Genomic DNA, 14,509 nt, shown 5'->3' with positions numbered 1-14,509 from the left:
TTTACTCGGCAGCACAATAGCTTAATGGGATTTTTTTATTCTACTAGCATGTACTGGGATTGTGTGCCTCCTAGAAAATGGAATATTCAGATGCCTCATTTATCCTTTAAGTAAAGGTCTTGTCCCAAGACGTTTTCTGGAACGTGAGCTTTCCATCCTGTTGTGGAAATTGTAAATATATAGGACTGTAGTTTAGGTTTCCCGTCTTTCTGAGCTTTGGTATTATTGGTTATTCATGTAATTTTAAAAGCATTTATTTTTTTTCTCCCCCAGGCTTACCATTTCCCAGCATTCTCTTTTCTGTCCAGTCTGTAGCATGATTCACACAGAAGTGAGTTATATGTCACTTCTTTATCTTTCCTACCTCAATGTAATGAGGCATTCTGCATCAGTGAGGAGTGCTTCTCTCACTCACAGTCAGCTTTACTTAAAGCTGGAAAACTGGTTCATCATAGCCATTAAGTTTTTATTATTCTTGAAGTAATTTTTCTTTTCCTGGGACAGTTTTTTGTTTGTTTGTTTTTGTTTGTTTGCTTGCTTGTTAGATTTTTTTGCCTATTTTTCTTTTTTCTTCTTTTCTTTTTCTCTCTGGAAATCCATTTTTACTTGCTAGTCGACTGATACTTCATCTGTTCCTTTGCCTTCACAGTTTGGAGGAAGCACATGCACTGTTCCTGCAAACACTTAGTATATCCATAACTTCACTGATGTGAATAGCCAATAAGATTACTCATGTCAATAAAAAAGGAATCTGCACATACATGTGTTTTTCAGGATTAGTGAACAATTTCTTCCTGGATGCACTAAAGGCATAAGTGGTGGAGGCAGGAGAAAAGTAACTAGTGCTGGCTATGTTCTTGTGTTAGTTGCATGTGCATGTTAAATTGGCAGTTTATTTTTTCTTTATTTTTATTATTATTATTTATGATAATATTTGCCAGGAGATGGGGAACAGAATCCTTCACTTTTGTTCTGCTAAAATTATTTATGCATTACCACAGTCTCCAACAAAGAAGAACAGCCCCCTTATATTTTTTTAGTATGAAGGATCATATAATAGCGTAAGCATAAGCAGAAGTCTTCAGGGCAATGTATGCCAATACCATCTTTAGATTAGATGGTATCTCGTGGGAGATAGAGTGAATATCATGGCTACAAGCAAAGGGAAGAAGAATGATTCAACAATATATAAATCGAAAGAAAAGCTGTTGCCTTTCCCCTCTGTTTGATCTTTAATCAAATAGCTGTCGCATTTGAAGAAGTGTTGAATGTGTGAGACATCTGGGACTTCCTTTCTACTTAGATCACCTTCTAGCCAGAGATCTCAGATGAAGCATGGAGTGTGGATGGGATAGCTGCAAGTGTCTGCATGTTGCTCGGGGCTCCCAGAGAACCTTGCTGCTGCCACATGAGCTAATTCGTTTTCTGTGGAACCATTTTCCCCCTTATTTTAATTGGATAGATGGAAGAACTTAAGAAAAAATAAAAAATAAAAAAAAAATCTGTCTATAAACCCTCCTCACCTTGAAATAAAAGAAAAACAAATGTTAATAAGCGCAATAAAACAGGGGGATATATTCTGGCCAAATGAGTCCACTGGTTTATAGAAGGCGTTATGATCGGATAGAATTTGGCATCTTGCCTTCTAGTGCAATGTTTTATTTTACATACCTTTGTAGCTCATAAACCCAGCATGTTTGGTCACTAGAATAATTTCTTGTTCCAGAATAAAACTCTCATATTAAGCTTTTTATGTAAAGCATGGAATTTGTCTAGCCTGTTCAATAGCGATTGTCTGGGGGACTAGTGTTTTTGAAGTGGATTAATTCTTTTGCTCCAAGAAATGAAACTTGGCCATCTAGTAACTCTTTCTTAATTCAACATATTTTCAGTAAGAACAGATTTTTCAAATGCAGACTCTATTTAATATCACCCAGATACTCATTTTGTTTAATAAAAAACCTCCAGTTTTGTATCATAATTATTTCCTTGCCCCAAGAATTGTTTCTAAAACTGCACTAAGTCGAGACTTTTCATTGCAGTATTCCTCTTGTAGAGCTTCTTTCACATAGTCTTGTCATAAATGCCCTCAGTTAATTCACAGAATGTATCTTCTACTGTTTTCAAAGTAAGGATCAGGTTTTAAAATCATCAAAATCAGTGTGTTTCACATGGAATTAATTGTATTCAGTTCATGCCCTAAACACTTAAATTATGTATGCTTTATGAATTGAGGTTCTCATTTGATTTTTTTATATATATTAGCACTGGAGGATCATCTGAATATTTATTCTCTTTATGTTTGCATTTAAATAAGCAAATCAAGTAAAATTTGTTTAAGGTAAATTCTGCTTTACAGACAAGAAACTTACTGCTTCACACTCCCACCAGACATAATTTGTTCTCAATTTGTTCATGGGAAATAATCTCGAGAGCACCAATTTGAGCAGCAAATAAGAATCCCAATATGATTAAGGTAATTAATACTTCCTCTGCTTTCCAAATACAAGATGGCAGGATGCAGCAATTAGGTTGTCATAGATGAGGATAGGGTAACCATCTGCAATAGGCAGGGGCATTGTACTGTTGCAAGGAAGTTACTATGCCTGGAGAATGTGGAATTTGATTCAGACACAGGGAAATTTATGACAGTTTGACTTCCTGCTGTTACTAATCTCCATGGTTGACTCTGTGTTTGTATTTTTGCATCCTAAACTACTACAGGTTGAATGGAACAAAATCCCGTCAGGAAACCCAACACACAGAAGTTGATATGTAAGAATACTGTGTTTATTTACAGTGCACAGTAAATAAGCATTCTGTATCATTCCCTCCAACCACCTGAAAGGAAGTTGTAGTGAGGTGGGGGTCAGTTTCTTCTACTGAGTGACAGGGATAGGAAGAGAGCAAATGGACTCAAGTTGTGCCAGGGGAGTTTCAGGTTGGGCATTAGGAAAAATTTATGCTCTGAAAGTGTGATTGCACTCTGGAGTGGGCTGCTCAGGGAGGTGGTGGAGTCACCATCCCTGCAGGTGTTCGAGGAACATGGAGATGTGTCTGGAAGAACATGGTTAGTTGGCACACTGGGGATGGAGTGATGGTTAGACAAGATGATCTTGGATGTCTTTTCTAGCCTTCATGATTCTATGATTCTATATATTTCTGCTAAATAAACTGAAGGAAAGCTTTAATTTTTAGTCTTTTTTATTCAAGGTACATTAAATGTGTTAGGGGTAGTATTAGACTGGAATTTATAAATCTTGAGCAATTTTTTTGAGATTTACAGACACAAGTAGAACAAAGCTCATTTGATTTTTTTTTTTCTCTTTCTTCCTTAAAATTGATGCAACACAATGTTTTGAATCTGTATGTCAGTTTTCCATCATGCTTGTGCAAGATTTCAAAGTTATTGCAACTAAATAGACACAGCATTCTCATTGCTTCAGCATAAATTCAAGGAGCAAAACCTGTATAAGCACCTGAACCAGCAGAAAGAGCCATTCAGAGAACTGAAAGGCATGAATGTGGGTAAGCAGGCTGCAGTCCTTTTACTACTGCTGTATTTTATTATATTTGAGTGAGATAAGAAGCTTTGGTTCCTATACTAAGTTTACTGTTGATATAGAGGAAATCAAAGATGTGTCTGCAAGATGGAAAGTGATAGGAGGTTTTTGGTCAGGGTCTGTCCAGAGTAAAGAACAATGAAAAGCCCAGGACGTGTTTTCAAGTGACTGGTTTGTGCCTGTTTTGCATACTTGGGGTGTTGACTGTTGGCTGTGGGGTCTTGCAGAAACAAATATTCCCCATGTTGGCTAGAGTTGGAGGAGGAGAGGAGAAACGGGGTAGTGGTTGTCACTTCCTGTAGTCTTATAGGCATCTCCACCTAGGGGTTCCTTTCTATTCCATAGGCTAAGATGTGAACAAATTCCTTGACTTCCATTCCTTTCTTTCTGCAGCATATTTCAGCTTTTGGTCTTCTGAACTGGATATTTGTCCTGGTACTCGCATTTGTTGCTGGAGGGTGTTTTGCCATGGCTGAGCATGAGAGTGCAGCATGCATTATGTAGAGCTTTCTGAACATGATGCCTGGGAGGCGGGTGACCTTCTTGCCTTGCACTCATTAAGTCTGCGGCAGACTTGCACAGTTATTAATTGATAGCATGTGATATTAATCAAACCATGTATTTGAAGAGCTGAGTGATGCACACTGGTATTTTTTTGCATATGTAATGTGGAACTAGAAAGATGCATTTGGCTGCAGAGCAATTTGTCTTAGATGTTTAATGACAGATTTTGAATGTTTTTTTCTTTCCTCAGTAAAGAAGTGATAAGACATGTTGAAGCTTTCCTATACTCTGTGGCACTAAGAGACTTTGTGGTCATGACTGTCTTATGAGCTTTTACCTGGGGTCTGGACTTCTGAAGTAATTTCAAAGTGAAATTAATTTCTAAAACACTATTTAAGTGAAATTTTTGTAAATGGGCAAATTGCACAGGGCTGCTAATGAGACCTTACCAAAATCTAAGGCACACATTCAGTACGAAATACACTGTCTTTCTTAGCTTGAAAACTGATTTTTTCAGGATAAACCTACTTCTATGAAATATATCATTTTTACTTCTTTTTTTTTTTCTTTTTTTTTTTCTTCAATCCTTCAGAATCCAGCTTTGTAGTTTATGTGTCATGAACCCTATCTATATGTATTCTTGGATTCTTACCATTTTACATTGTACAAGCTGTAGGCAATGCAGAGCTCCTAACCCAAGCCCCAGAAATTTTCCTATCTTTTTCATATGATTTTTACATTGGCAAATCTCCCATTTAAATAACCAGAGTTATTTCTGGTGGTGAAATGTCACTAGTAGCTGAGATGTTGAAGCTGTACATGACATACATGTTATTAACAAATAAATCGCAGAGCTGTGCAGCTGCTTTAGCTTGAAACTGTACCTAACGTAATGCAATACTTTCACAAGAGGAGTGTGTTTTGTCATGGCAGTTCAGGTGCAGGACCTATTTGGCAGGTGACAAAATGAGATTACATGAGATTACTGATGAACATGGGATATAGCCACTGAAAGCTTGGGGAAAGATGCAGAAAGCAAGCCTGGGTGCCTCACTTGTTCTGCAGATAACGAAGAGTTTCTAACACACCAGAAGGCAGTGCTACCACTCAAAGTGACCTGGACAATCTGGAGAGTTGGGCAGAAGGGCAAGTGTAGAGTCTTACGTATGGGGAGGAATAACTGCAGCATCAGTGCAGGTTAAGGGCTCACCTTCTGGAAGGGAGCTCTGCAGAGAAAGACCTGATTGTCCTGGTGGGCAACAAGTTGGCCATGAGCCAGCAGTGTGCCCTGTGGCCAAGAGGGCCAATGGTATCGTGAGAGATAAAAGAGAATGTCCAGTAGGTCAAGGGAGGTTCTCCTCCCCCTCTGCTCTGCCATGATGAGGCCACATCAAGAGTACTGTGTCTAGTTCTAGGCTCCCCAGTTCAAGAAAGACAGGGAACTACTAGAGAGCCCAATGTGGGGCCACAAAGATGTTGAGGAGCCTGGAGTATTTCTGAAGAAAGGGTTAGAGACCTGGGACTATTCAGCTTGGAGGAAAGAGGACTGAGAGAGATCTTATCAGTGCTTATAAATGCTGAAGGATGGGAGTCAAATGGATAGAGCAAGTCCCAGGCTATTTTCAGCAGTGTCAGGTGACAGATGAAGGAGTGATGGGCACAAACTAAAACACAGAAAGTTCTATCTGAAGATAAGAAAAACTTTTCTGTGAGGTTGACAGAGCACTGAAACACTGCCCAGCGAGGTTGTGAAGTCTCCATCTCTGGAGATATTCAAGACCCATCTGGACACTTTCCTGTGCGACCCACTGTAGGAACCTGCTTTAGAAGGGGATTGGATTGGATTTTATCCAGAGGTTCCTTCCAACCCTATGATTCTGTTATTTTATGTGATACTGTGAAATAATGTGCAGTCTTACATAAACTATCCTTATTACTTGGAAAAACATGCATGTTTTGCAGGTGAAAAAAATATTTGTTTAGATATGCATAGGCAAGGAAAGTAGATGGTAGTGGCTGCTCTTAAAGTAACTTTTGTTTGCAATCACAGGAGACCTTTGAGATAAAGAGAAAAACAGAATTTTATTATTATTATTTTTTAATATAAAGTGCAAGGGTGTTTTTTCCTCCCTCAGAACTGAGACTTGCCAATACATAAACATTTCAGAGAGGATTTTACACCACCTCATCTTTATGTCAAGCAGCATTTAATGGTTGAATGATCCCCTACCCTGGGACTTGGCAGCTGTCCTCCAGGGGCTGACTTTGGGGATTACAATGACAGTCTATCAGTGGATCTTTTCCAATATAAACTGGGCTAGGGCCATTTAAAATCAGTTGCTATCAACAAGTTAAATTATCTTTATTTATGTTAGAAGCTTTCCTATAAGTATTTTATAACAGTGTGGAATTTTAATATCCGGAGGGGTTGTTCCTGTTGTCACTGTTATTTGGCAACGTTCTAATTCTTGTGATTAGGCACAATTTACCCGATTTCTTTCAAAATTTTGTGATTTGTAACATTCAAGTCTAATCAACATCTAACTTGCAGTGCTCACACAACTTTTCCTGATTCCCCTCCTTATAGGTGGAAATAACGCTTCAAGATATCAACGACAACCCACCAGTATTCCCCACAGATATGCTTGATCTGACTGTGGAAGAGAATATAGGAGATGGATCTAAGATAATGCAGCTGACAGCCATGGATGCTGATGAGGTAGGAGCATCGTTTCGTGTACAAAAAATGCTATTTTGGAGACACACATTTTACTTATTCCTTCATTCCCTGAGTGAAGGTTTGAGGAGCCATTGTGCCACCCAGTTGTTTGTGCTGCATCTGCACTCTTCGCTAGGCTGTGTTCAGTGCCTGCCATTCAGTCCCATATAGGCACACACACACATGACAAAGTTCCTGTTAACTGAAGGCTGCTCACTGGACTGTGTGAGAGTTAATTTCTCATAACATGTTCTAATGAGCAGTTGCACTGATGACAAAAAAGCACCCCCTGTTTTGCTTCTAGACAGTGTTGTTTTCAGCAGTTTCATCACATACCACACTCACTGACTTGGCAACAGTACTGGGCTGCCCAGCTTGTTGCAGAGATGTACTGACATCCAGTTTAAAACCACAGCTTTAGATCTCAGTTAATCCTGGTTTTGAGATTTGCAGTAAAACTTATAGGAGATAAGCCTTGTAGAATGAGAGAAATCTTAATGCTTGCTCTCACTAGATAACTTTATACTGTTATCCTGAAGGGAAGTCTTATTTCACCAGAGAACAAAAACAATGCTAAAACATGTGCTTTGTACGCTAACCGTTTCACAGAGCTTTTTTTGCTTCCATAGATGTATTTCTGTGGGGATGCTACAACTAAGGAGCTGTTAAGGAACTAGCAAAATTCTTCTGAGCGACTGATGTTAAACAGTTGCCCTGGTGTCTTAATGAGGGTTATTGGAGTCTCTTGTATGTGTCAGGCAAATACATCCAAATATAATTTAATGTATTCATTCCTTTTGGAAAGTAAATTATGAGAGAGTTAATCATATTGTTTCATTCACTTCAACTTATTTGCTTTCCACTGGGGAAAAGACTAAAAAGTCAGTATGAGCATGAAAAGAAGATTGTGTTGTCATTAAAATACAGGGTTACATTTAACAACAACAAGCAATTCTTTCATTCAAATAATAAGGTAATTGAGTCCTCTCAGGAGAATTTTATTTGCAGTCATTTTTGTGTTACTTTGGCTAGTACTTCTGTGATTGCTAATTGATGTATTTAATCTTGCTACTATATAGGGATGCCAAGAAGACCAGTGGTGCACTAAAAAGAGTGTGGCCAACAGGTTGAGGATGGTGATCCTCCCCCTCTCCTCTGTGCTGGTGAGGCCACATCTGGAGTACTGTGTCCAGTTCTGGGCTCCCCAGTTTAAGAAAGACAGGGAACTGCTAGAGACAGTGGGAATGGGCACAAGCTGGAACACAGGAAATTCAGTCTGTAGATGGGATAATCTTCTTTACTGTAAGAGTGACAAAACACTGGAGCAGGCTGCCCAGGAAGGCTTCAGAGTCACCTTCTCTGGAGATACTCAAAACCCACCTGGATGCTTTCCACTGCAAGCTACACGTGCTTTAGCAGGGGGTTGGACTAGATGACCTCAAGAGGTCTCTTCCAACATGTACAATTCTGTGATTCTGTGACTCATGTGACTCATGATTAAGAACATTTTTTCTGATGAACAGACAATAGTTGACTTTGGAAAAATGGAGATCCATTACAGAAATTGTAACTGTGCACCTTATAATTTGTATCTTAAGATTAGAAAGAAATAAACGTTAAACGGCTGCTTTCTGCTGAGATATGGAAAGTGCTATCTAAGATTTTAGCAGAATATTATGTTGTCTCCTCTTATGTGTCAACTCTGCTGTGTTATGTGTTTCTGTCTTCTTTCTTCACATGTGCAACCCACATATGCAGCTCAGTAAAATGAGGGTGCCTGAGCATACTGTCTTTGCTATGTGCATAGCTGCTTTCAGAGCTAAAAGTTGAGCTTTGAAAGGATAACAGAAACCTTAAAACTTATGATTGTAGTATGTACAAGAATCTCTCATTGATCGTATTTCCAGCTCCTTATATGTTAACATAAGTGCTTTTTAAAGATCTGAGAAAGGATGTAAAGGGTGTAAGTGCTAAATGGCACCTAAGACTTTAGCAATTGCAACAGCTTCTAGCATTTTGCAAGTTTTTTTCAGACTGTTGTTGAAGGGAAATTTCTGTAGAGCTTTTCTAATATGTTATGCCGTATAATTTCTTGTTAATATTTTATAGTTTGCTTTGTTTCTCACCTAATTGTCACCTAATGTAAAGTTACTAATTTGATTAGGCCATCATCACAAGTAGTTCTGTTTTCATTATGCTCTGATGGTAGAAGGCTACCCAGCCAAATAAATGGCACAGAATGTGGTCACCTCTGAAATCTTAAATTCCCATTGTCTGTTTTTATTAAACCACACAATTACAGGAAAATGTATTACATGCCTCAAGTACACCTGAGCACACAAGGTCTGTGTACGCAGAAGCACTGTGTGCAGCTGTTCCAGACCAGATATCTGGAAAAGGGGGGTTTCTTTCAAAATGTCATTTTATCTGTTGGCAGAATCTGACTCTTTGAAGCAGCACTCCAGGGAATAGGTTTGGAACTGATACAAGACCAGGTAGTGAATGCTTTTCTCTCGTGTCACAGGTACAAATGGGTGTTAGTTTGCTTTTCTAGCTATAATAGCTATGATTTCTTTCTCTTTCTATATTATATAATAGTTAGAATTTCTTTCTCCCTGATCTCTTTGATCAGGGTGACCTGTTGTCCCCACACAAAAGACACGGGGGAAATGGCCAGCTGCTCACCAAAACACATGCGCAGTGCCCACACATGTATCTTGGAAAATAAGTGACTCCAGAATCTGAGGTCTCGTTTTGCTTTGCTATAAAGATCAATGCTAGGAAGAAAAAGGTATAGCTAAATATTTAGTGTTTTCTAGTATTTTAGTATAAGTTAAAAGGTTAATAGGTAAGGGAAATGTGCTAAGCTGGTTGCATCCCTTGGCATAACAGTGCGACATCATCTTCATGATGAGCAAACCATCCTTAGGAGGTGACTGAGGGTGGAGCCCAGGTAGTGGCTGGTTTTGGGAAGCGTTGGAACTGAGATCCGTAAGGCTGAATGATTTTCTCATTGCTGATCAGTGATATAGGCAGGATAAGCTGGCTTTTCACATTTATGATGGTGTTGGGCTCAGGCAAGATGCATTGTACCAATTTTGGGGTAGAAAGACCTTTTTTTTTTTTGTTAACTTTTAATTTCAACATTTACGGATTAAAGAAAAAAAAACACATTTTTTTCTTTGTAAAATTACTTTTCTGTCATTTTGTTTTTAGCCAAAATGTTCAAAATGCTTATGAATCCTTTGGTTTTTTTTCCAAGGTGAAATGAAAAATTCTGTTTGATCCCCAGAGGAAAATCTTTTTGCTTCCAGGGAATGACAGTACAACCCAAGAGATCAGAACTGTGCTATTAGTGACACATGACTTGTCACTGCAGGGCTGGCTACTTGTAGAGATGAATGGATCCTGACACATGAAGAGCCCTTTTGGGGGGGTTGCTGGATAGCGCCCATGCAAACACTGCTCCCAGGAGTTTTCTCTGACCTGGAGGTGATGGAGCTGGTGTTTGTTGCCCTGATCTCCATCCTTGTATCCATCCTATCCTCCTCCTCTTCAGTTGACAGGGAAGGCAGAGCTGTGTCTGCAGGCAGGATGTCCATTTAATTTAGTCTTCCAACATAAAATACTAGTAAACACTGATCACTACTAGATGGAAAGGTGTTGCGCTGCTTGGTAATGCTGGCTTGAAGTTAAAACAGGTATCAGAGCTTTGTGGTCTTGACTGAATGCAATCCTTTTATGAACAGTGGAGCAAAAAAGTATCAGAGCAGTCTTGTCACTTCACGTCTCATAAATAAAAACTATGTGTGTATGCATCTGTATTGGGGAACTGAAAAAGAGGCTGAGCAGGAAGGCTGTTTATTAAAGGAAGCTGTTCTGAAAGTATTTGCCAAGTGCAGTTACTGGAATGGTTCTTGTCTTACTTAAAATTACGATGTGGTTTTCCTGGCAAATAACTTGATTTGACCACTTCTGTTTTTACTTAGGGAGCCAATGCCCTTGTCACATACACTATTATCAGCGGTGCAGATGATAGCTTCCATGTTGATCCGGAGTCAGGAGACCTGATAGCCACCAAGCGCCTGGACCGGGAGCGCCGCTCCAAGTACTCCCTGCTAGTTCGTGCTGACGATGGCCTGCAGTCCTCTGACATGAGGATAAACATCACTGTCAGTGATGTTAATGACCACATCCCCAAGTTCTCCAAACCAGTTTATTCCTTTGACATTCCAGAAGATGCCACTCCAGGTAAATAGAAAATGGCCCTAAAGTGACAGTTTTCTTTTTGTCTATCTAGAGAAACTTGAGAGGAAGAGGGCAGAGGGCCTACCTGACTTGTCCAGGGAGCAGCTCTCAAACATGATGGAAATAGAGGAAATCATGTCATGCTGAAACTCTGCTTGCTAACTTGTGCACTAGTGGAGTAACGTTTCTTTTAGGAAAGTACAGAAATGTTTGCTACTCCAAGAAACAACAGCCTAATGCGTAGGTGCAGAATGGGAATTGTGCATATTCCAGTGGAAAATTTGGAGTGCTACTACTTAAAATAAAATAATAAAATAAACAAGAAAAGAAATAAGTGGAAAAACTAACAGGATGGAAACACTATACTCTTGTGGAAAAGATGCGGTGATGCTAGTCATCTTCAGTGAATATGACTCATAGTACTTAATATATTGAGGGTAGGATCACAAGACTGGTGACCATTGAACTGCCAGTAATTTATACACTGGTTCTGACATATGCTCAGTTCCTAACCTTAACATCATATTTTCTTAATCTCATCTTCAACTCCTGGCTCTGACAGTGTTTTCTTTAAGAAATGTAACCTTTAGATAGCTAATTCTGGTTCCTAGAAATAATCGCTGATCTCTTGAGTTGCTCTTTTCCTTTGTTTCTTTTGTGAGAATGTTTTAGTGTTCATGAGCTAGGTTTTAAGCTAGAAACTATTCAGACCAAATTTTTCAAAAGCTATGTTGTCTGAAAATTCAGTGGTGTTTTAGTTAAAGGCAATATAAACAGCCATAGAGTCCTTTTGACCAATTAACATTCCATTAGAAATGTTAAAATATTAGGTAATACTGTATGGAAATTGTATGGGGATATTCAACTGGGTAAGAGCTGTAGCAGCATTTTTCATCCTGATAAGCAATTTTCATCATCACATTGCTTGTAAACAATTAACTGTGCTAGAACAAATATAATTCATTTGGTTCCAGGAAAAAGAATCTAAATGATTAACTTTCTTGGAAATGAGCTGATCTTAATTATAATTATGTTCAATGCACTCAGTAGCGAGACTGAACTTCCAAACTTTAGTAAGATATGTCAGTCATGTGAATGCAGCTATGCAGAAATGAAAACAATGGCACAAATTCACAAGGAGCTGAATTTCAAAAAACAATGAAGAATTGACCCCTATAAGGTTTCTGGTTTTCTAACCACAGTGCTCATGCACTTTCTTCAAAAAGTAAATCTAAGATCTTTGGTATGTCCTGACATTTCAGTTTCTTCATTTAAAGAAATTATAATAGAAGTTTTCAGAACCTGTCTGTGGGGAGAAAAGGGTCCTTGAGTAGCAGAAACAATATGCATATTTTTATTTTTTTTTTTACCATGGTTGATATCTCATCTGGACATATTCCCATTTAAAGATAAAAACAAATATTGCTGACCATTTCTTGTTTGTATTTTTTAATAGCCCTTGAAAATCAATGTCATACTGGTTGTTGCTGTCAGCTTTGAAATACCTTTCAAAGAAGTTAAACATACAATGCTGAGGCTTGAATATTTTTACAAAGGATTCCTTTTACTCTGCAGAGTTGTTTGACAATGATCTCGCTCTTAATGTGTCAGTGATGTGCCTTGTGACTTACTTGTGCCTTGTGATTTACTCTTTTCTCATGCTGTGCAGGCTCATTAGTGGCAGCCATTCTAGCCACTGATGATGACTCCGGTGTAAATGGGGAAATCACATACACCGTGAGTGAAGATGATGAAGATGGCATGTTCTTCCTGAACCCTGTTACAGGAGTCTTCAACTTGACCCGTGCACTAGACTATGAAACACAGCAATATTACATTCTGACCATCCGTGCAGAAGATGGAGGAGGCCAATTTACTACCATCAGAGTGTACTTCAATATACTGGACATAAACGACAATCCGCCAGTGTTCAGCATGACCTCATATAGTACCTCTTTGATGGAGAATTTGGCTCCAGGATCTCCTATTCTCAACTTCAGTGTCACTGATGCAGATGACGGTAGGCCCTTTACTAATATTCTGACAATAAATGCATATTTCACATAAGTGACATATTAGAAGGCCTAGCAGAAAGGACTTATTAGGGCCATTGTTTGGACGTCATTATTTGATTACATTTACTGTATACTTTGTAAGTACAGGTTATTTTTCTCATATTTCACATTAGGCTTAAGTGTGGCAATGAATTGCAAAGCTGTATTTTATCTAGAGCACGTTACACCAAGCACCGGGAAAGAAACTGCGTCCAGCTTGCATGTTTAAGTTAGACCTAATTTCAGATTGATTATTTTATTTTATAGCATGTCCTAAATAAGTTTCTGCACTAAGAGGTTTCATCTGCAATTATCACAGCACATATTCTGAAATGTACTGTAACTTTTAAGTATATCATTAAGAAAATTGTGACCTACAAAGGTACTGGTAGTGGAGAATTAAAAAAAAAAAAAAAAAGGCAAAAAGTGAAGGAAATTTTCTCTTTAAAAAAACTAATCTTGAGATTATTTATGACATCTAGAAGGTATTAATGTGCTAGAGTGCAAAAGATACAATCTTTATAGCTTACTTGAACATTTTTCCATATAATTTTTGTCCAAACAAGAATAAATGCAGAATATGGTCATAAAATACATAAAAATTATTCCACACCATGTTAAGAGTCCACGGACATTACTCAGGATGCCTTAATACAGAATTATTCATAGTACTCATGCTGAGTTCCCAGGTGAAGGATATTATGTGACATGTTTGGTAAACTTGTCTTCTGTTAACTCAAGAGACTCAGGAGAGAGTGTAGAAATAAAGTCTTACACTGAAGTGTGCACTTCAAGCATAGAGTACCCACATGCTCCAAGGAATCCCAGTTTGTTCACGTATAACAACTGTGCTTGTCGAGTTGGTTCAGTGAAATATTTTTTTCTTCTGGAAATACTAAGTTGTCCAAATCACAGACATTTTAGTGGGAACGTCCAAGTGCTGATGGATAGTATTTTCTATGGTGAAGGTTGTGCAACAATTTTTGAGATCAAATTGAGAAACTGATGGAGAAAAAATGTTTTGTAAGATAAGCCACCAAGTCAGAAATTACAATTTAATGATGTTGGCTGTTCTTGTATGGGTGTTCCTTTCTCTACTCTTGTTAAAGATTTTATTTTATATGTAAACAATGTAAATTGGAGGAGGAACTTATACTTGTATCTACATATCCAGGGAAGTGATTTCTTGTTTAGGCTTGCAGAGAAATGTGTTTGTGTCTCATCTGCCTCCTCTCATAATTCATCTTTTCTGTCCAGATATTCTTGTCTACATCACAATATACAGTGGGAAGGAACTAAGGAATGAAATATATATATATGTGTGTGTGTGAACTCTAACAACTGAAACAAGAAGGAAAAAAAACCCAAAACCAACAACTTAAAGTTAGGAGTATGATGCTTGGTTTCAAACATTCTTGATA

General features: G+C 38.3%; 1 protein-coding gene across 1 annotated transcript in view; it reads left to right on the top strand.

Moving 5' to 3' along the window:
* FAT4 (FAT atypical cadherin 4) overlaps positions 1 to 14,509 on the top strand; it is a 130,328-nt gene that overhangs the window by 60,790 nt on the left and 55,029 nt on the right. Inside the window, exons 2-4 of the mRNA XM_015861904.2 lie at positions 6,655 to 6,786; positions 10,776 to 11,037; positions 12,704 to 13,054. Of these exons, the coding sequence (XP_015717390.1) occupies positions 6,655 to 6,786; positions 10,776 to 11,037; positions 12,704 to 13,054 (745 nt within the window). The remainder of the gene's footprint in view (positions 1 to 6,654; positions 6,787 to 10,775; positions 11,038 to 12,703; positions 13,055 to 14,509) is intronic.

Source organism: Coturnix japonica, chromosome 4, assembly GCF_001577835.2.
Source record: "Coturnix japonica isolate 7356 chromosome 4, Coturnix japonica 2.1, whole genome shotgun sequence".
Classification (NCBI taxonomy): Eukaryota; Metazoa; Chordata; class Aves; order Galliformes; family Phasianidae; genus Coturnix; species Coturnix japonica.
This window is presented reverse-complemented; position numbering and strand designations above follow the sequence as displayed.